This window comes from Oncorhynchus keta, chromosome 4 (genome assembly GCF_023373465.1).
Source record: "Oncorhynchus keta strain PuntledgeMale-10-30-2019 chromosome 4, Oket_V2, whole genome shotgun sequence".
In the NCBI taxonomy this organism is placed as follows: domain Eukaryota; kingdom Metazoa; phylum Chordata; class Actinopteri; order Salmoniformes; family Salmonidae; genus Oncorhynchus; species Oncorhynchus keta.
In genome coordinates this window covers 18,743,509-18,766,238 of record NC_068424.1, presented here as the reverse complement: position 1 = coordinate 18,766,238, position 22,730 = coordinate 18,743,509, and the positions used below count along the sequence as shown (strand labels likewise).

The 22,730-nt window shown below is 46.0% G+C and overlaps 1 protein-coding gene across 1 annotated transcript; it reads right to left on the bottom strand.

Moving 5' to 3' along the window:
• Positions 1-667: 667 nt before the first annotated feature.
• LOC118370239 (E3 ubiquitin-protein ligase RNF31-like) lies at positions 668-21,524 on the bottom strand. The gene is made up of 24 exons (XM_035755164.2): positions 21,336-21,524; positions 13,378-13,585; positions 13,133-13,279; positions 12,707-12,862; positions 12,528-12,596; positions 12,291-12,435; positions 12,004-12,141; positions 11,767-11,920; positions 11,519-11,664; positions 11,082-11,296; positions 10,709-10,954; positions 10,271-10,618; positions 9,902-10,087; positions 9,580-9,786; positions 9,256-9,429; positions 5,244-5,342; positions 5,061-5,150; positions 4,771-4,885; positions 4,440-4,552; positions 4,006-4,119; positions 3,842-3,890; positions 1,647-1,743; positions 1,278-1,443; positions 668-1,142 (listed from the first exon to the last, which is right to left on the bottom strand). The coding sequence occupies exons 2-24, from the start codon at positions 13,576-13,578 to the stop codon at positions 1,095-1,097; spliced, it is 3,423 nt and encodes a 1,140-aa protein (XP_035611057.2). The 5' UTR covers positions 13,579-13,585; positions 21,336-21,524; the 3' UTR covers positions 668-1,094.
• Between the last annotated feature and the right edge of the window lie 1,206 nt (positions 21,525-22,730).

The following is a 22,730-nucleotide window of genomic DNA, read 5'->3' as shown; positions in this document are numbered from 1 at the left end:
AGTAGGGGTGTTGCATAGGCTTGGCTGCCTGAGGCGGTTCTCAATCAGAGTCAGGTGATTCTCGTTGTCTCTGATTGGGAACCGTATTTAGGTAGTCTGTGTATCTCTTTGTATTTCGTGGGTGATTGTTCCTGTCTCGGTGTAGTGTTCACCAGATAGGCTGTAATAGGTTTCACGTTCCGTTTGTTGTTTTGTATTTTGTATATTACGTAATTTTCATGTATCGTCATTTCATTCATTAAAGAACATGAGTAACAACCACGCTGCATTTCGGTCCGACTCTCTTTCGACAAACGAAGAACGCCGTTACAGTAGCACAATTTCTAAATGATTTACAATTGTTTTTACTTACACTTATTTTGACAACTAACATCAATATGAGAGTAAAGTTTAGTCTGACTTTTCTTAGCTGATGTTCAATCATCACAAATTTAATTATGGGGTGTTTCAGGCCTCGGAGATAACGGAATTGCACACTCGATCACAAACGAGGGCTGAGGGTCTTACATTGTCAACTTCCCTTGCTTGGCTAATTGTTTGGACTGACGGCAAACATGGCTGCGGGGATTCCCCCAAGGGCAATAGGTGAGGGTAAGTGGACTTTACGTGTTTGGAACGCACCCCCAGAGACAGCAATTGAGAATAGAAAAATGAGATCTGTCATAAGTAATTTTCAAATCAATAAAATACTTTATTGCATGAGTAGCCTATTTATTACATGGTATACCCTGCATTTACACTTTGAAAATATCTCACAATATGGACTGTCATGTGTAAGTTGACAAACACCTGATTATTTCTTAAATTGTTTAGTGACATATAAAATATATTTTCAATCTTTAATAAAAAATAAACAAGAAAGACGGTTGTTGATTAGCCTGTCTTTGCAACTGTATCCTTACAGAGAGGCATTTTGATACTGGTAACTGTAGATGTCAAATCTAATGAAGCATGTGAATATAGCAGGTTGGTTGGTTGGTTGGTAATGCTATGTGGTGGGAGGTTTGAAACCTGACTCCTTCACTTCATGCTGTTTGCAAATAGGATACCTGTACTTTCCTTAGAATGATTTAAAATATTTTATTAACCAGTTTTCATCTCATCCGAGGAACCCTTTCTCCAAGTGGAACTTCCATCAGTTTCTGTAAAGAAAGAGTTGTATACACTTTCACACAATCTGAACCACAACAAAAACACGACATCAAAATGAAGATTGAAACTATTTAGTGCAAACTTCCAGCGAGGCCACAAGCCTAACTGAGTGATGGATGACTGACCTTCAGCAGTCGATCCTGGTACACCCGGTCGTCCTCCCCCTCCCCTTGTTGCTCCTCCACCTGGTACCTCCTGCAGGCAACTGTCACCTCTTGTTGGTCATAGACAAGAGCGGGATCCAGGGTGTGTCCGTTAATGAGACTAACCAGGTACTCTCTGTAGTGTTTACTGCAATGGCCACACAGAGACAGACATAGTGAGAACAATGGCCACAAACGGAGACAAAGCAAGAACAGCCTAACAGCCAAAAAAGGTTTAAAAGTGAATATCATGAACTTCATGGCATGTCTTCAATACAATTAAACCCACAGGATATGTGTGTGGTAGTGCACAAATAATAAACAATTAGGTATTTTGTGTGTGTGACTCACTCGCAGAGTCCAGCTTCTCCTGGCTGAGTTTGGACTCCACAGGGTGAGTCAATCTGCTGACCTCCCTCATCCTTCTGCTCCATCACTCCACATGCGTCTGAGTCACAGAAAGATAAATTGAAAGTATGGGCAGAAAGAGAAAAAAATACTAAAGTTCTCACATACAGTGCATTCTGAAAGTATTCAGACCCCTTGACTTTATCCACATTTTGTTACGTTACAACCTTATTCTAAAATGGATTAAATAAAACATTTTCCTCATCAATCTACACATAATACCCCATTATGGCAAAGCAAAAACAGGATTTTAGCCATTTTTGCACATTTATAAAAAATAAAAAACAGAAACCTTATGTAAATAAGTATTCAGACCCTTTGCTATGATACTCAAAATTGAGCTCAGGTGAATCCTGTTTCCATCGATCATCCTTGAAATGTTTCTCCAACTTAATTAGACACACCTGTGGTAAATTCAATTGATTGGACATGACTTAGAAAAGCACACACCTGTCTATATAAAGGTCCCACAGTTGACAGTGCATGTCAGAGCAAAAACCAAGCCATGAGGTTGAAGGAATTGTACGTAAAGCTCCGAGAACAGGATAGTGTCAAGTCACAGATCTGGGGAAGGGTACCAAAACATTTATGCAGCATTGAAGGTCCCTAAGAATACAATGGCCTCCATCGTTCTTAAATGGAGGAAGTTTGGAACCACCAAGACTCTTCCTAGAGCTGGCTGCCCTGCCAAACTGAGCAATCAGGGGAGAAGGCCAGATGGAAGCCACTCCTCAGTAAAAGGCACATGACAGCCTGGTTGGAGTTTGCCAAAAGGACTCTCAGATCATGAGAAATAAGATTCTCTGGTCGGATGAAACTAAGATTGAACTGTTTGGCCTGAATGCCAAGCGTCACATCTGGAAGAAACCTGGCACCATCCCTACGGTGAAGCATGGTGGAGGCAGCATCATGCTGTGGGGATGTTTTTCAGTGGCAGGGACTTGGAGACTAGTCAGGATCAAGGGAAAGATGTACGGAGTACAGAGGTTTCCTTGATAAAAAACCTGCTCCAGGGCGCTCAGGTCCTTAGACTGGGGCAAAGGTTTACCTTCCAACAGGATAACAACCATAAGCACATAGCCAAGAAAACGCAGGAGTGGCTTCAGGACAAGTCTTTGAATGTCCTTGAGTGGCCCAGCTAGAGGCCGGACTTGAACCCGATCTAACATCTCTGGAGAGACCTGAAAATAGCTGTGCAGCGATGCTCCCCATCCAACCTGACAGAGCTTGAAAGGATCTGCAGAGAAGAATGTGAGAAACTCTCCAAATACAAGTGTGCCAAGCTTGTATGGGGCCACAGTGTCTCCTGACCCCTCCTGTCTCAACCTCCAGTACTTATGCTGCAGTAGTTTGTGTCGGGGGGCTAGGGTCAGTTTGTTATATCTGGAGTACTTCTCCTGTCCTATTTGGTGTCCTGTGTGAATCTTAAGTGTGCGTTCTCTAATTCTCTCCTTCTTTCTTTCTCTCTCTCGGAGGACCTGAGCCCTAGGACCATGCCCCAGGACTACCTGACATGATGACTCCTTGCTGTCCCCAGTCCACCTGACTGTGCTGCTGCTCCAGTTTCAACTGTTCTGCCTTACTATTATTTGACCATGCTGGTCATTTATGAACATTTGAACATCTTGGCCATGTTCTGTTATAATCTCCACCCGGCACAGCCAGAAGAGGACTGGCCACCCCACATAGCCTGGTTCCTCTCTAGGTTTCTTCCTAGGTTTTGGCCTTTCTAGGGAGTTTTTCCTAGCCACTGTGCTTCTACACCTGCATTGCTTGCTGTTTGGGGTTTTAGGCTGGGTTTCTGTACAGCACTTTGAGATATCAGCTGATGTACGAAGGGCTATATAAATACATTTGATTTGATTTGTAGCATCATACTTGAGGCTGTAATCATTGCCTTCAACAAAGTACTGAGTAAAAGTTCTGAATGCTCATGTAAATGTGATATTTACATTTTTAATGAATTTGCAAAAGAAATCAGATTTTTCATTATGGGGCATTGTGTGTAGATTGATGAGGGGAACAAAAATAGATTTTAGAATAAGGCTGTAATGTAACAAAATGTGGAAAAGGGGTCAAGGGGTCTGAATACTTTCTGAATGCACTGTAAGTGAGGATAAACAGGAGGTTACTCTCACCAGTCTGATTCCCATTAGGGGGGTCTGTGTTGAACACAACAGCATTCCTCTGTGGACAAAATACAAACACCTCACCTCAGAAACATAACATTGAAATGACAGCCCTGTAACGTTCCCCAAACATTTCCCCTGTAACGTTCCCAGAACATTTCTTGTCTCTGTACCTGCAGCAGGGCCTGTAGTCTGACAGGCTCCCAGTCCCTGAGGTAGAAGAGACAGTCTCGTGGGTGATGAGCATGGAGACCTGTGATTTTACACTGGATTGTCTTACACGCCGTCTGACAGAGAGAAGTGGAGGGAGGGAAAGGGGTGAGAAAGAGAGAAAGGAAACAGACATGAGGATGGAGAATGAGAAAGCCCTGACAGAAAGAGAGATCCTTCCCTCTTACTGAATCCATTTAGTAAGACATTCTGTACTAGATCAGTGGTTCCTAACCAGGGGGTACTTGAGAAGATTCATGAGACCATAGGCCTACTGGTAAAATGCACAGGGTTACTTGAAAGGTACTCCGGGCAGAGCACAATTCAGTTGGTGGTACAAGTAACCAAAAAAGGATGGGAACCACTGTCCTAGATAATATCCCTGTGCGTGACTTACAGTGTGGAAGGGATTGTTACAGCCACTGCAGAACTGGTATCTGCATTGGGAGCAGCTGAAGTGCATGCAGCCCCCTTTGGTCAAGGCATACTGGAACCTGCAGTGAGGACAGGCTATGGAGAGAGATGAGAAGAAGGACCACATCATGGTGTTATAATAATGATGATGGTGGTGAGATGGCATTGTGTGATCTAGGATCAGGTCCTGTCTGTCCATATAATCTTATTTATTGTAATCTAAAAGGGAAATCTTATCCTAGATCAGCACCTACTCTAAAACTCTTTGTGAATATGGGCCAATAACTGCAGGCTGTTTAGGCTGACTGACTCACTGATGCCGTTGTCCCGCAGGAACCCGGCCAGCCCCTGTCTCTGGTAGTCAGGGTCGTTCTCTCTCTTCCACAACTGGAACTGCTCACAGGATACATCCTGGTGCTGAGCTTCCCACTGACACAGAGAGAGAGGGGGAGGGGGGCGAGAGAGCGTGAGAGAGATGGGGAGAAGGAGAAAGAAAGATGGAGAGAGAGAGACAGGCATCATTATTTAGGTTCCACATACATGTAGCTATGAAATGACACAATAGATGGCAGGCAAGGCAGCAACATGCATCTTTTGTACTTACAGGCTTTTTGCATTGGTTGCAAAAGCTCTTCATACACGTGGGACAGGTGACTTTGAACTGGTTCCCATCATAGATAAACCCAAAGGTGCACTGAGGAGGGAGGAGAAGAGAGGGGTGGGTGGGTGAAAAGTTCAGTAGAGAAGTAACTTTATATGTGATGGAGATGGTTAGAAACCCACTCACGTGACAACACCACAGGAACATGGGGTCCTTCATCAGAGCATGCTCCGTCAGCTTCTTGTGGAAGAGCTCGTACACCTCACGATCCAGACAGTCTCGCAGCTAAACACACAACATCAATAACTATGTAATAACCATATAATTGCACAAGCTTTAGCAACACATGATCTCCCCATTTCCATCTGCCTATATCCCTAATAGGGTTGCAAAATTCCAGAAATGTCAAACAGGGATTTTTTTTGTCTTAAATTGATACTTTGGGATTTTGAAAATGAGGCCATCTATCTACTTCCCCAGAGTCAGATGAATTTGTGGATACCACTTGTATGTCTCTGTGTCCAGTATAAAGGAAGAAGAAGTCGTTTCAAGAGCCAATGCCAACTAGCATTAGCACAATGGCTGGAAGTCTATGGATATATACAGTTGAAGTCGGAAGTTTACATACACTCCACAAATGTCTTGTTAGCAAACTATAGTTTTGGCAAGTCAGTTAGGACATCTACTTTGTGCATGACTCAAGTCATTTTTCCAACAATTGTTTACAGACAGATAATGTCACTTAAAATTCACTGTATCACAATTCCAGTGGGTCACAAGTTTACATACACTAAGTTGACTGTGCCTTTAAACAGATTGGAAAATTCCAGAAAATTATTCCATGGCTAGCTGCTGATAGGCTAACTGACAACATTTGAGCCAATTGGAGGTGTACCCGTGGATGTATTTCAAAGCCTACCTTCAAACTCAGTGCCTCTTTGCTTGACATCATTGGAAAATCAAAAGAAATCAGCCAAGACCTCAGAAAAAAAATTGTAGACACCCACAAGTCTGGTTCATCCTTGGGAGCAATTCCCAAACGCCTGAAGGTACCATGTTCATCTGTACAAACAATAGTACGCAAGTATAAACACCATGGGACCACGCAGCCATCATACCGCTCAGGAAGGAGACGTGTTCTGTGTCCTAGAGATTAACGTACTTTGGTGTGAAATGTGCAAATCAATTCCAGAACAACAGCAAAGGACCTTGTGAAGATGCTGAAGGAAACAGGTACAAAAGTATCTATATCCACAGTAAAACCAGTCCTATATCGACATAACCTGAAAGGCTGCTCAGCAAGGAAGACGCCACTGTTCTAAAACCACCATAAAAAAGCCAGACTATGGTTTGCAACTGCACATGGGGACAAAGATTGTACTTTTTGGAGAAATGTCCTCTGGTCTGATGAAACAAAAATAGAACTGTTTGGCCATAATAATCATTGTTTGGAGGAAAAAGGGGGAGGCTTGCAAGCCAAAGAACACCATCCCAACCTTGAAGCAGGTGAGTGGCAGCATCGTGTTGTGGAGGTGCTTTGCTGCAGGAGGGACTGGTGCACTTCACAAAATAGATGGCATCATGAGATAGGAAAATTACATGGATATATTGAAGCAACATCTCAAGACATCAGTCAGAAAGTTAAAGCTTGGTCGCAAATGGGTCTTCCAAATGGACAATGACCCCAAGCATACTTCCAAAGTTGTGGCAAAATGGCTTAAGGACAACAAAGTCAAGGTATTGGAGTGACCATCACAAAGCCCTGTCCTCAATTCCATAGAACATTTGTAGGCAGAACTGAAAAAGCGTGTGTGAGCAAGGAGGCCAACAAACCTGACTCAGTTACACCAGCTCTGTCAGGAGAAATGGGCCAAAATTCACCCAACTTATTGTGGGAAGCTTGTGGAAGGCTACCTGAAACGTTTGACCCAAATTAAACCATTTAAAGTCAATGCTACCAAATACTAATTGAGTGTATGTAAACTTCTGACCCACTGGGAATGTGATGAAAGAAATAAAAGCTGAAATAAATCATTCTCACTACTATTATTCTGACATTTCACATTCTTAAAATAAAGTGGTGATCCTAACTCACCTAAAACAGGGTTCTTTACTAGGATTAAATGTCAGGAATTGTGAAAAACTGAGTTTAAATGTATTTGGCTAAGGTGTATGTAAACTTCAGACTTCAACTGTACTAGCATGCTTGCAGATTCCCATAGACTTCCAGTGCATTGTCTAGCGAAACTACCTCCAACTTCATTCATACTGGACACAGTATCCACAAATTCACCTGACTATGTGGAAGTAGTTAAAGGGCATCAAGTATCCCTTTAATATGTTGCTGTCTAGTACTGTTTTTTTTTGCTAGCTCGGGCCATCTACTTTAGGTGCTGCCTCTCCCCAGTAGCCTACTTGGTGTGTGAACTGCTCACTGCTCATAACTAGCAGATGATTGTTGACACATCAACCAGGATGAAGGGGCAGGGCAATTTGTGACTGTTGTTTTGGTCATCATTCAAAATTCGCTGTCGTCAGCAAAACAATTTTGTAGTTTTGGCAACTATGTGTTTTCTATCCCAGTTTGCTCCTCTCCCTGTAGGTTTTACAGACTCTCCCCATCCCTTGGCTGCAGCCCTTCTAATTTAGTGTACCCTGCGCACACAACCCATGTGGAATTCCTGGTTTCCGGCAGCGTTTGAAACTGCTGATCTGCGGTAAAGATCACCAAGTTAATCTCAGCCTATGCTGCCCTTTATTCAGTCCCTAGACTTTTTGGTCCTGATGGAAACATCACCACAGTGAACACTGCTACTCCAGCTGCTCTCTCTTCATCTGACTATGTTTTCTCTCATAGCCTGACAGAATCTGGTCGTTGCGATGGTGGCACAAGGCTACTCATTCATCCTAAATAGAGATTTTCTCTTTTCTCCATCTCTCACTTGTCCATCTCCTTATTTGAATTATATGCTGTCACTGTCACTTGTCCACTCAAGTGTAAGATTATTGTCATCTACTGTATTGCCCACCAGGTGCCCTTAGAGAGTTCCTCAATGAGCTTGACACCTTGATAAACTATTTTCCTGAAGATGGCTCACCGTTCTTGGTACTGGGTGACTTCAACCTCCCGACGTCTGTCTTTGATTAATTTCTTTCCCTTCCTTACCTCTTTTGACCTCACCCTTTCCCAACCCCCCCCTCATGTGGCAGGCAATACGCTTGACCTCATCTATACTAGAGGCTGTTTGCCGACTAATCTCACGGCAGTCCTCCTCTCTGCATGCCTAGCAAATATCTCAGCTTGGATGTCGGCCCGCTACCTCAAGCTCAACCTCGACAAAATGGAGCTGCTCTTCCTCCCGGGGAAGGCCTGCCCGCTCCAAGGCCTCTCCCTTCCGGAGTGCAAAAAACCTTGGCTTGACCCTGGACAACACCCTGTTGTTCTCTGCAACGCTGTGACTCGCTCCTGCAGGTTTATGCTCTACAACATCTGTAGAGCACAACCCTACCTCACACAGGAAGCGATGCAGGTCCTAATCCAAGCACTTGTCATCTCTCGTCTGGACTACTGCAACTCGGTGCCTGGGCTCCCCGTTGGTGCCATCAGGCCCCTGCAATTTCTCCAGAACGATGCAGCCCGCTTTGTGTTCAACCTTCCCAAATTTTCCCATGTCACCCCGCTCCTCCGCCCACGCCACTGTCTTCCAGTCAAAGCTCGAGTCCACTACAATACCATGGTGCTTACCTATGGAACAGCACCTTCCTACCTTCAGGCTCTGTTCAAACCCTACACCCCAACCCAAGTACTCTGCTCAGCCCAGTCCAAACTCTTCTCTCTCCTGGCACCCCAATGGTAGAACCAGCTTCATAAATCCCTGCCCATCTTCACAAAACATCTGAAAACCCTACCTCTCAACGAGTATCTTAAATAATCCCACTGCACCACTCTCCCCCAACAAAAAAACAAAACAACTAACACTCACACTTAACTTTTCCCCCCTACTAGCACTGACTTTGCTGATAGCTACTTTATTGAGGGAAAATGTACTTACTATGCCTGTGATGTGGTTGTCCCACCTAGCTATCTTAAGATGAATGCACTACTGTAATAAGAGTGTCTGCTAAATGTAAAAATGTCAAATGTAGAAAATAACCTTCCTCCCTTGTATCTCTAAATCTTTTTTTCTATAGTATGTACCTGGATGTCCAGGGTGGAGAAGTAGCTGTCCAGGTGCTCGGGGTCGTTGATGTCTGGTCCTGCGCACACGGGACACACCATGTCTCTGATGTGTTTGTCTCTCACAGCGATGGTGAAGTGCTGCGTGAAACAGTCGTGGCACACCGAGCACTGACACGAGGTCAGGGACTGCATCTGAGAGGTACAGAGAATTCATACAGGACAAAAGGGAACAATTTAAAGTCCATAGGACTATTGACTGACAAGGCAATACAGATACAGGGAGGAGGTAATAAGAGCTCATCATCCACCCCAAGGCAAAAAGACAGAGCCCTAGCAGCCCACCTTGCTGTGGGGGAAGATGCTGAGGCAGCAGGGACACTCCTTGTTGAGGAGGCGGCGGAGGAACTCTCTGTCCTGGGACTCCTTGACGGCCTGGATGACGTCCTCCAGGGAGTACTGGGCATCAGGCTCCTGGAGTAGAGACAGGGCCAGCTCACAGCGCCCCCAGCTGGGCAGCTCGTACAATGCCAGCAGGCGCCTGCACATCCGCTTAGGTAACACAATGTAGGTTCATGGTGATTAACAATCAGGTTATTTGTTTTGTGTGTGTGGTCTTGAAAAATGCAGTTCATTGAGTTCTGCTGGCTCTCGTGTACACACACACCTGTTTGTCGGGGCTCTTTGCATCGATAGGGGCCACTGGCTGGTCGCTCCAGATGCGCTGGTGGAAGGGCTCCAGGAGGGGCCGCTGCAGCACGGACAGAGCCCCCTGCACCTCTCCTCCACTCAGACGCAGAGCCTCCTCACACTGGGACGCCTCCCGGAAACCCAGAGAACGCAGCTCGCGCATCTACACACACCAGAGACAGACGCAGTTGGACTGGATACTGCAGTGGATGTACTTTGCATATAGGCTTAAACAGACAAACTCAGTAAACTCTAAGATCTTGATTTACTTGAGTTGATATCAAAAGTATTTAGTCATATCTGTCTAGAGTGACCATTTGGGTCAGATGACATGTCTGGTTCTCACCTTGACCTCTCTGTCTCTGAGCAGCTGACGGACTGCTCTCTCAGTGTCGCCTCCTGCTGCCAGCCATGCCTGCTTGGCCTCAACCCTGGACAGCCGCACCCCCTCACCCAGCAGCACACTGGGACTCTGCTGCTCTGTCGAACCTCCATCCCGCTCCGTGTTATCTTGCGGCCCAGAAACCCCTGATTTGTAGTTCTGCAAAGCAGACGAAGCCGCCATGGCACAGATCTCATCCAGTAGGTGGGGCAGCTCTGATTTCAGCCAATCACAGGGGTTGACGTTGCTGCCTCCAGAAACGCAAAGGGCTGCGTAGACCTCCTCTGGGCCCACTCCATTTTTCTCTCCCTCCTGAGGAAGAACATTAGGTTAAAAGTTAGAAAATATAGTAGCAGTTAATCTGATTTTAATTCACATTGTGTCCATTTGTACTCCACCTACTCGTATTTGATGGACAAGTTTCAGCCCTTCATCCCTCATCAGGTTCTGTCTCTTGATGTCGATGTTCACCCTGGGAGGGATCTGGGGATGGAGTTGGGGTGTAGAAGGTGAGGCTAAGTCTTTGATCGGAGACTGCAGGGGGAGGGACTTGAGGCTGGTGCCTGCAGGATCTTTACACGGCAAGTTGCACATCTCACAAACCACTACAGGCTGAGAGTTCACATAGGTGCAGAACTGACACATCCACTAAAGAGCGAGAGAGACAGCATGGGAGGGGGGGAGTGAAAGATTAAAACAGAAAAGATACGCTGGAATGATTATGTCTCAGAGCATTCCAATTGTAGAGAGTATTTAAACCACTGGGGGGTCAAACCTCTGTTCCGTTATCTGACGTGGGTCCTTGCATGGAGAGTACTGGAGTACTGGGGAGTACTGGAGTACTGGGGAGTACTGGAGTACTGGGGAGTACTGGAGTACTGGGGAGTACTGGCGTGATAGAGGGACGGGTGGCCAGACGGGGGCGCTCACACACCTCACACAGTATACTGCTGCCCTGGTTCACGACAGTACAGCTCTTACACTGCCATTCTACGAGAGAGGTCAGATAGACTAGATAAACAGAACCTGGTATTGATCTAGCTCAGTTTCTAGCTATGTCTGTATAATGACATTACTGATGTATTATCAATGCTATAGAGGCACAGATGACGTGAACACCTCAAACAGGATAGGATAGGTGACTGACATGTTGTTTTAATGAACGTCACTTGAAAACTATTCATCAGTTGACCCGTGTATATGGAATGTGACCTGCGCTGGATGGCGGTTGCCCAGGGTCCTCCTGAACTATAAGGGAGGCGAGGGCAAGTCGGGGTCGTTCACAGGTCACACACAGCACGGCCTTCACCTCGTTGACTGTAGTGCACTGAGCACACTCCCACAAGGAAAAAGAGTGGCTGAAAAAGAGAAGAAATGCGAGTTAGAAGAAGAAGTGATTTGGTGTGAGTGAGTACGTACACGCGCGTGGAGTAAAATATTAACCCTTCCTAATTTCTAACCTTAAAGCTCTTTTTGGTTTAGCAACCACTGTCCTGTTGTGACCCCCGCGGTCAGGGTGAGAATGGTACAGTCTGTCACACTCCAGACACAGCCTCTGAGAACAGGTCGAGCAATGGGCAGAGACTTGGGACACACCACAGAGGATACAGGTCTCTACGGGGGGGGTGATCAGTGTTACTTTACATATTGATAGGATGGAATATTCAAAGAAATCTAAGCTATGACCCATATCTTACCCTGTATTCTATCTCTCCTGTGATTGGCTCTGGACGGGTGGTGGTGGTAGAGGAGGTCACATGACTGACAGAAAGGAAGAGAACCACAGGCCGGGCAGAGGAGAGAGGGAGTGGCACCGCACAAATCACACATCCCATCTTTGAGAGAAAGAGAGAGAGAAAGAAAGAATAAATAATGGGTTTGTCATCCGCTGACAGTACAACACATTGGCCAGATGACATAAATGCTGGTAGGCAGAAAGCAAGGTGACAGGTAGACTGGTACAAGGAATGACTGCTTGTCTCACCAGTAGGAGTGGTGGGGACATGTCTTAGTCCAGGACTGGTAGCATGTTTGGGTGGAGGAGATAGTGGCTGAAGGTCTTTCCCCCTGTCCCCGTGCTCCTCTCCTAGTGGAATGACCACCACATCAGACATCATCTCTGGTTCATCCTGAGGAGAGTCAAATAGCCATTAGTCAGCATGACAACACTAAAACCAGAAAGAGGTAGAGGTAGAAACAGACGAACCGATGAACCACAGACCTGGGTTATCCTCTGTAGATTAGGGGATGGGAGGATATTGCTGTACATTTCTGGGTGAGCATGTGTACCCTGACAGGCAAAACACAACACATTACCTCATAACAGAGCAAACATGGAAACATGTCTTTGTGGTCATATTCAAATTGAGAATGACACAAATGTAAAAATAGATTTCACACCTTGATGAGCATGTCCATTTCCATGCGCAGGATCATGACCTCAATGGTCACCGCAGCAACCTTCTCAACGTCTGGATGTGTGACATCATCAGGGAAGCTGAGCCCGTCTGGCTGCTGATTGGTGTAACCGTAAAGAAATAGGACTGATTTGCCACCCTGTAGAAAAGAAAGCAGCCCATTGACTGAAATGAGTGAAAAAGTCAACTCAAATGCTTTTAATATCAGTGGGTCTGTGACTTACTAAGGCACTCTAAACATCTCTTATTGATCCACTCCCTTTTTCAACCATCTGACAATTCATAGTGAAATCAATGGATGAGATGACCTTCAGACTCTGTAATCTGTACTACGCATAAGGAAGTCAATCATTATACTGTAAGAATAGGGTTCCTGACAGGGTTTAGAGAGGCCTGTCTGTCTCTTCACCTTGATTTCGTCCACGGTGGTCCTGAAAACGGGGTTGTTGTGCTTGACGCTCCGCCAGTACCTGGGCCTGCTGGGGCTGGTCAGATTACAGCCATACTTCTCCAGGATATTCAAGGCTTTAATTAGCCGACCCAAAGACTCTAGGACCTGTGGACAGGGAGAAAAAGAGCATCGCTATGTGAAGACGGTAAGGAGGCACATAATGTGAAACAAGGAATACAGTTGAATGTCAAAACATGCCTCACCTCTTGCCTTCTGTGCCCTGTGATGTTCTCTGTCACCATGGTCTGTGCTGTGATGTGGTGAAACTTGTCAGACAGGGACAGGGGGATGTTAGCCATGACCTGGACATCATCCTTTACCACCTGGGCAGAGCCTGAAGAGGATAGGAGGGACTCAGCTCTCCTCCGCACCTCCTCAAATGGGACAGACTGGGTACTCATCATTCAGACTCTGGGGGAGAAAGAGATAAATAAGGACAGTATGGTAAACTCTGGGCTGGGATTGTTGGCTGATATACAGTACATTCGGAAAGTATTCAGACCCCTTATTCTAAAATGGATTAAATAATAAATGTTCCTCATCAATCTACACACAATCCTCCATAATGACAAAGCAAAAACAGGTTTTTCTAAATGTTTGCAAATTTATAAAAATCAAAAACAGAAATACCTTATTTACATAAGTATTCATAAGTATTCAGACTCGTTATGAGACTCGAAATTGAGCTCAGGTGCATCCTGTTTCCATTGATCATCCTTGAGATGTTTCCACAACATGATTGGAGTCCACCTGTCTATATAAAGTCCCACAGTTGACAGCGCAGTCAGAGCAAAAACCAAGCCATGAGGTTGAAGGAATTGTCCGTAGAGCTCCGAGACAGGATAGTGTTGAGGCACAGATCTGGGGATGGGTAACAAAACAATTCTGCAGCATTGAAGATCTCCAAGAACAAAGTGGCCTCCATCATTCTTAAATGGAAAAAGTTTGGAACCACCAAGACTCTTCCTAGAGCTGGCCGCCCAGCCAACTGAGCAATCGGGGGAGAAGGGCCTTGGTCAGGGAAGTGACCAATAACCTGATGGTCACTCTGACAGAGCTCTACAGAGTTCCTCTGTGGAGCTCGGAGAACCTTCCAGAAGGACAACCATCTCTGCAGCACTCCACCAATCAGGCCTTTATGGTAGAGTGGCCAGACGGAAGCCACTCCTCAGTAAAAGGCACATGACAGCCCGCTTGGAGTTTACCAAAAGGCACCCAAAGATTCTCAGACCATGAGAAACAAGATTCTCTGGTCTGATGAAACCAAGGTTGAACTTTTTGGCCTGAATGCCAAGGGTCACCTCTGGAGGAAACCTGGCACCATTCCTACGGTGAAGCATGGTGGTGGCAGCATCATGCTGTGGGGATGTTTTTCAGCGGCAGGGACTGGGAGACTAGTCAGGATCAAGGGAAAGATGAACCGAGCAAAGTACAGAGAGATCCTTGATGAAAACCTGCTCCAGAGCGCTCAGGACCTCAGACTGGGGAATAGGTTCACCTTCCAACAGGACAACAACACTAAGCACAAGGCCAAGACCACGCAGGAGTGGCTTCGGGACAAGTCTCTGAATGTCTTTGAGTGAACCTGATCTAACATCTCTGGAGAGACCTGAAAATAGCTGTGCAACGACTCCCCATACAACCTGACAGAGCTTGAGAGGATGAAACTCCCAAAATACAGGTGTGCCAAGCATGCAGCGTCATACCCAAGAAGACTCAAGGCTGTAATCGCTGCCAAATGTGCTTCAACAAAGTACTGAGTAAAGGTTCTGAATACTTATATAAATCTCTGCAGCCGATGTGAGTAAGCCCTTTAAACAGGTCAACATTCACAAGACCTTAGGGCCAGACGGATTACCAGGACGTGTACACCGAGCATGCTCTGACCAACTGGCAAGTGTCTTCACTGACATTTTCAACCTCTCCCTGTCTGATTCTGTAATACCAACATTTTTCAAGCAGACCACCATAGTCCCTGTGCCCAAGAACACTAAGGTAACCTGCCTAAATGACTGCTGACCCGCAGCACTAACGTCTGTAGCCGTGAAGTAGTTTGAAAAGCTAGCCATTGCTCACATCAACACCATTATCCCAGAAACCCTAGACCCACTCCAATTTGCATTCTGCCCCAACAGATCCACAGATGATGCAATCTCTATTGCACTCCACACTGCCCTTTCACACCTGTACAAAAGGAACACCTATGTGAGAATGCTATTCATTGACTACAGCTCAGCGTTCAACGCCATAGTGCCCTCAAAGCTCATCACTATGCTAAGGACCCTGGGACTAAACACGTCCCTCTGCAACTGGATCCTGGACTTCCTGACGGAACGCCCCCAGGTGGTAAGGGTAGGTAACAACACATCCGCCACGCTGATCCTCAACACGGGGGCTCCTCAGGGGTGCATGCTCAGTCCCCTCCTGTACCCCCTGTTCACTCATGACTTTTCAAATCAAATCAAATTTTATTTGTCACATGCAGATGTTAATGCGAGTGTAGCGAAATGCTTGTGCTTCTAGTTCCGACAATGCAGTGATAACCAACAAGTAATCTAACTAACAATTCCAAAACTACTGTCTTATACACAGTGTAAGGGGATAAAGAATATGTACATAAGGATATATGAATGAGTGATGGTACAGGGCAGCATACAGTAGATGGTATCGAGTACAGTATATACATATGAGATGAGTATGTAGACAAAGTAAACAAAGTGGCATAGTTAAAGTGGCTAGTGATACATGTATTACATAAGGATGCAGTCGATGATATAGAGTACAGTATATACGTATGCATATGAGATGAATAATGTAGGGTAAGTAACATTATATAAGGTAGCATTGTTTAAAGTGGCTAGTGATATATTTACATCATTTCCCATCAATTCCCATTATTAAAGTGGCTGGAGTTGGGTCAGTGTCAATGTCAGTGTGTTTGCAGCAGCCACTCAATGTTAGTGGTGGCTGTTTAACAGTCTGATGGCCTTGAGATAGAAGCTGTTTTTCAGTCTCTCGGTCCCAGCTTTGATGCACCTGTACTGACCTCGCCTTCTGGATGATAGCGGGGTGAACAGGCAGTGGCTCGGGTGGTTGATGTCCTTGATGATCTTTATGGCCTTCCTGTAACATCGGGTGGTGTAGGTGTCCTGGAGGGCAGGTAGTTTGCCCCCGGTGATGCGTTGTGCAGACCTCACTACCCTCTGGAGAGCCTTACGGTTGAGGGCGGAGCAGTTGCCGTACCAGGCGGTGATACAGCCCGCCAGGATGCTCTCGATTGTGCATCTGTAGAAGTTTGTGAGTGCTTTTGGTGACAAGCCGCCTTCTTCACGACGCTGTCAGTGTGAGTGGACCAATTCAGTTTGTCTGTGATGTGTATGCCGAGGAACTTAAAACTTGCTACCCTCTCCACTACTGTTCCATCGATGTGGATAGGGGGGTGTTCCCTCTGCTGTTTCCTGAAGTCCACAATCATCTCCTTAGTTTTGTTGACGTTGAGTGTGAGGTTATTTTCCTGACACCACACTCCGAGGGCCCTCACCTCCTCCCTGTAGGCCGTCTCGTCGTTGTTGGTAATCAAGCCTACCACTGTTGTGTCGTCCGCAAACTTGATGATTGAGTTGGAGGCGCGGGTGAACAGGGAGTACAGGAGAGGGCTCAGAACGCACCCTTGTGGGGCCCCCGTGTTGAGGATCAGCGGGGAGGAGATGTTGTTGCCTACCCTCACCACCTGGGGGCGGCCCGTCAGGAAGTCCAGTACCCAGTTGCACAGGGCGGGGTCGAGACCCAGGGTCTCGAGCTTGATGACGAGCTTGGAGGGTACTATGGTGTTGAATGCCGAGCTGTAGTCGATGAACAGCATTCTCACATAGGTATTCCTCTTGTCCAGGTGGGTTAGGGCAGTGTGCAGTGTGGTTGAGATTGCATCGTCTGTGGACCTATTTGGGCGGTAAGCAAATTGGAGTGGGTCTAGGGTGTCAGGTAGGGTGGAGGTGATATGGTCCTTGACTAGTCTCTCAAAGCACTTCATGATGACGGAAGTGAGTGCTACGGGGCGGTAGTCGTTTAGCTCAGTTACCTTAGCTTTCTTGGGAACAGGAACAATGGTGGCCCTCTTGAAGAATGTGGGAACAGCAGACTGGTATAGGGATTGATTGAATATGTCCGTAAACACACCGGCCAGCTGGTCTGCGCATGCTCTGAGGGCGCGGCTGGGGATGCCGTCTGGGCCTGCAGCCTTGCGAGGGTTAACACGTTTAAATGTCTTACTCACCTCGGATGCAGTGAAGGAGAGACCGCATGTTTTCGTTGCAGGCCGTGTCAGTGGCACTGTATTGTCCTCAAAGCGGGCAAAAAAGTTATTTAGTCTGCCTGGGAGCAAGACATCCTGGTCCGTGACTGGGCTGGGTTTCTTCTTGTAGTCCGTAATTGACTGTAGACCCTGCCACATGCCTCTTGTGTCTGAGCCGTTGAATTGAGATTCTACTTTGTCTCTGTACTGACGCTTAGCTTGTTTAATAGCCTTGCGGAGGGAATAGCTGCATTGTTTATATTCGGTCATGTTACCAGACACCTTGCCCTGATTAAAAGCAGTGGTTCGCGCTTTCAGTTTCACGCGAATGCTGCCATCAATCCACGGTTTCTGGTTAGGGAATGTTTTTATCGTTGCTATGGGAAAGACATCTTCAACGCACGTTCTAATGAACTCGCACACCGAATCAGCGTATTCGTCAATATTTTTATCTGACGCAATACGAAACATGTCCCAGTCCACGTGATGGAAGCAGTCTTGGAGTGTGGAGTCAGCTTGGTCGGACCAGCGTTGGACAGAACTCAGCGTGGGAGCCTCTTGTTTAAGTTTCTGTCTGTAGGCAGGGATCAACAAAATGGAGGCGTGGTCAGCTTTTCCGAAAGGGGGGCGCGGCAGGGCCTTATATGCGTCGCGGAAGTTAGAGTAACAATGATCCAAGGTTTTACCACCCCTGGTTGCGCAATCGATATGCTGATAAAATTTAGGGAGTCTTGTTTTCAGATTAGCTTTGTTAAAATCCCCAGCTACAATGAATGCAGCCTCCGGATAAATGGTTTCCAGTTTGCAAAGAGTTAAATAAAGTTCGTTCAGAGCCATCGATGTGTCTGCTTGGGGGGATATATACGGCTGTGATTATAATCGAAGAGAATTCTCTTGGTAGATAATGCGTTCTACATTTGATTGTGAGGAATTCTAAATCAGGTGAACAGAAGGATTTGAGTTCCTGTATGTTTCTTTCATCACACCATGTCTCGTTAGTCATGAGGCATACGCCCCGCCACTCTTCTTACCAGAAAGATGTTTGTTTCTGTCGGTGCGATGCGTGGAGAAACCCGTTGGCTGCACCGCCCGGATTGCGTCTCTCCAGTGAGCCATGTTTCCGTGAAGCAGAGAACGTTACAGTCTCTGATGTCCCTCTGGAATGCTACCCTTGCTCGGATTTCATCAACCTTGTTGTCAAGAGACTGGACATTGGCAAGAAGAATGCTAGGGAGTGGTGCACGATGTGCCCGTGTCCGGAGTCTGACCAGAAGACCGCTACGTTTCCCTCTTTTACGGAGTCGTTTTTTGGGGTCGCTGCATGGCATCAATTCCGTTGACCTGTTTGTAAGGCAGAACACAGGATCCGCGTCGCGGAAAACATATTCTTGGTCGTACTGATGGTGAGTTGACGCTGATCTTATATTCAGTAGTTCTTCTCGACTGTATGTAATGAAACCTAAGATGACCTGGGGTACTAATGTAAGAAATAACACGTAAAAAAACAAAAAACTGCATAGTTTCCTAGGAACGCGAAGCGAGGCGGCCATCTCTGTCGGCGCCGGAAGTACTGCAGGGCCAGGCACGACTCCAACACCATCATTAAGTTTGCAGATGACACAACAGTGATCACCTGCCTGATCACCGACAACGATGAGACAGCCTATAGGGAGGAGGCCAGAGACCTGACCGTGTGGTGCAAGAACAACAACCTCTCCCTCAACATGATCAAGATAAAGGAGAGGATTGTGGATTACAGGAAAAGGAGGACCGAGCACACCCGCATTCTCATCGACAGGGCTGAAGTGGAGCAGGTTGAGAGCTTCAAGTTCCTTGGCGTCCACATCAAAGTTCCTTGGCACTACAAAACCTATTCCACCTCAGGAGACAGAAAATGTTTTGCATGGGTCCTCAGATCCTCAAAAGGTTCTACAGCTGCACCATCGAGAGCATCCTGACGGGTTGCATCACTGCCTGGTATGGCAACTGCTCGGCCTCCGAGCGCAAGGCACTACAGAGAGTAGTGTGTATGCCAAGCTTCCTGCCATCCAGGACCTCTATACCAGGCGGTGTCACCAAGCTTCCTGCCATCCAGGACCTCTATACCAGGCGGTGTCAGAGGAAGGCCATAAAAATCGTCAAAGACTCCAGCCACCTTAGTCATAGACTGTTCTCTCTGCTACCGCACGGCAAGCAGTACCGAAGTACAAAGTCTAGATCCAAGAGGCTTCTAAACAGCTTCTACCCCCAAGCCATATGATCGACTAACCGGGGCCCCTGCACAACGACTCTGTACCGGTACCCCCTGTATATCTCCTTTCGCCCTTCTGATGACCAGGTGGCGAATCGCATCTCTGCATGTCTGGCAGACATATCAGTGTGGATGACGGATCACCACCTCAAGCTGAACCTCGGCAAGACGGAGCTGCTCTTCCTCCCGGGGAAGGACTGCCCGTTCCATGATCTCGCCATCACGGTTGACAACTCCATTGTGTCCTCCTCCCAGAGCGCTAAGAACCTTGGAGTGATCCTGGACAACACCCTGTCGTTCTCAACTAACATCAAGGCGGTGGCCCGTTCCTGTAGGTTCATGCTCTACAACATCCGCAGAGTACGACCCTGCCTCACACAGGAAGCGGCTGGACTACTGCAACTCGCTGTTGGCTGGGCTCCCTGCCTGTGCCATTAAACCCCTACAACTCATCCAGAACGCCGCAGCCCGTCTGGTGTTCAACTGTCCCAAGTTCTCTCACGTCACCCCGCTCCTCCGCTCTCTCCACTGGCTTCCAGTTGAAGCTCGCATCCGCTACAAGACCATGGTGCTTGCCTACGGAGCTGTGAGGGGAACGGCACCTCAGTACCTCCAGGCTCTGATCAGGCCCTACACCCAAACAAGGGCACTGCGTTCATCCACCTCTGGCCTGCTCGCCTCCCTACCACTGAGGAAGTACAGTTCCCGCTCAGCCCAGTCAAAACTGTTCGCTGCTCTGGCCCCCCAATGGTGGAACAAACTCCCTCACAACGCCAGGACAGCGGAGTCAATCACCACCTTCCGGAGACACCTGAAACCCCACCTCTTCAAGGAATACCTAGGATAGGATAAGTAATCCTTCTCACCCCCCCCCCTTTTAAGATTTAGATGCACTATTGTAAAGTGACTGTTCCACTGGATGTCATAAGGTGAATGCACCAATTTGTAAGTCGCTCTGGATAAGAGCGTCTGCTGAATGACTTAAATGTAAGTGTATATAGCCTTGCTATTGTTATTTTACAGCTGCTCTTTAATTATTTGTGACTTTTATTTCTTATTTTTTGTAGGTATTTTTCTTAAAACAGCATTGTTGGTAAGTATTTGGCGCATGTGACAAATACATTTGGATTTGATTTGTTTATGAGTTGTTGTTTTTTTACATTTGCAAAAATGTCAAAACTTTTTTTTGCTTTGTCATTATGGGGTATTGTGTGTAGATTGATGAGGGGGGAAACAATTTAATCCATTTTAGGCTGTAGTGTAACAAAATGTGGAAAAAGTCAAAGGGTCTGAATACTTTCCCGAATGCACTGTATGTAGACCTAGGACTGTCTTCAATGTAGCTAGCTTGCTAGTTGAGTGTACTGTCTATGTAGCTAACATTACTCTCTCTACTGTGAAGATTGAAGTATATTGAAGTTAGCTATTATTATCTCAAAATGACGCAGTGACACTAGATAGCTGTAAACTTTATAGTTAGTACATGTACTGAAATTGAAGTGGAAAATGTAGTTGGCCGGTAAGTGTTAATCTGACCATGCGTCAGCTAATTTATTACTAAATGACTGGCTAGCAAGTTGAAATCAAAAGTGTATAATGACAGCCAGATCAGTGCTTACTTTAATCTTCAAGGTTTCCAGATGTATTTTATGATCCAGGTCCTTATGAATCCAATAGACTTAAATATCAAGGCAAAATGTAGCTACATTTCCAGAGTCACGTCGGTCTTCTGAACCATTTCTTCAAAAGCATAAAGTCAAAACAACAGTAAACTAGAATGTAGTTGACGCGGAAGTTATCGAGAGGGGCGGCACAGAAGGAGACAAAATCTTTGGGGGTAGTATGTAGGTTAAACCTCGAGGTACACTACCCTCTAGTGGTCATATATATAATATCAGTTACTGTAATGCACTGACTTGAGTTCACAACATTGTTATTACATTGTTATAAATCAACCACTCAGTCCATGTTTTGGACACTTCGTCTTCTTTACGACAGTCAAATTTACCTTTGAAGTCCACAAACTGCCGTTCAAGTATTCTTCTTGGAACTGAACACAAAACACTATCTTAGTTTTGCTCTCCAGGCTGTATCTATCACAACCGGCAGTGATTGAGAGTCCCATAGGGCGGCACACAATTGGCCCAGCGTCATCCAGGTTTGGCCGGTGTGGGCCGTCATTGTAAATAATAATTTGTTGTAAACTGACCTCCCTAGTTAAATAAAGGTCAAATAATACAACATTTAAACAAATATTTCTTAGAAACATTACTTTTCATGGTTGGACTGCTTTCAATAATTATCTTAAAGACCAGTTCAACTCTTCTGTGTGTAAGCTTTTATTTATTAACATATATGCAGTGCTTGAGCTCCTGTTCCTCTTATAGAATATTATTTCAAAAGTATTGTGTAGCTACTGCACCTAAATGTAAACGATACCGACACCCAAAATGAGTACTAGAACCAATTTCAGTCCAAGTCAAGCACAGTCTATATCAGGGCTCTCCAACCCTGTTCCTGTAGATCTACCCTCCTGTAGATTTTCACTCCAACCCCAGTTGTAACTAACCTAATTCATCTTATCAACCAACCCTGATCTATATGCCCAATTTACAATGTCCAAAGATTATACTATCTTTGTTCTACCACCAAAGGAAGCAACTGCTATTTGAGTAAATGTAGTGCCTTCTCATCATGACATGGCAAGAAGAACTCATAGTGTCATTGAAGTTATTGCAATGACAATGATAATATCAACCATAGGGTAGTAGTGGTCAGTATCAGGACTTGAACAACAAAAGGACTCTGCAACCTTTTCTTCAGGTGAGGGCCTGTATGTGAGAAGGGATATGATTCTCAATTTGACTACATTCACTGATATCTAACCCAGGCCCGTACTAACATATTAGGGTCTGAAGAGCATCCACAGGGCACTGGTGACAGATTGAGATTTATACGAATGCCAATGCAGGTCAATTGCCGAATCCAGGCAGTTCATTGCCCATGACTTTGCA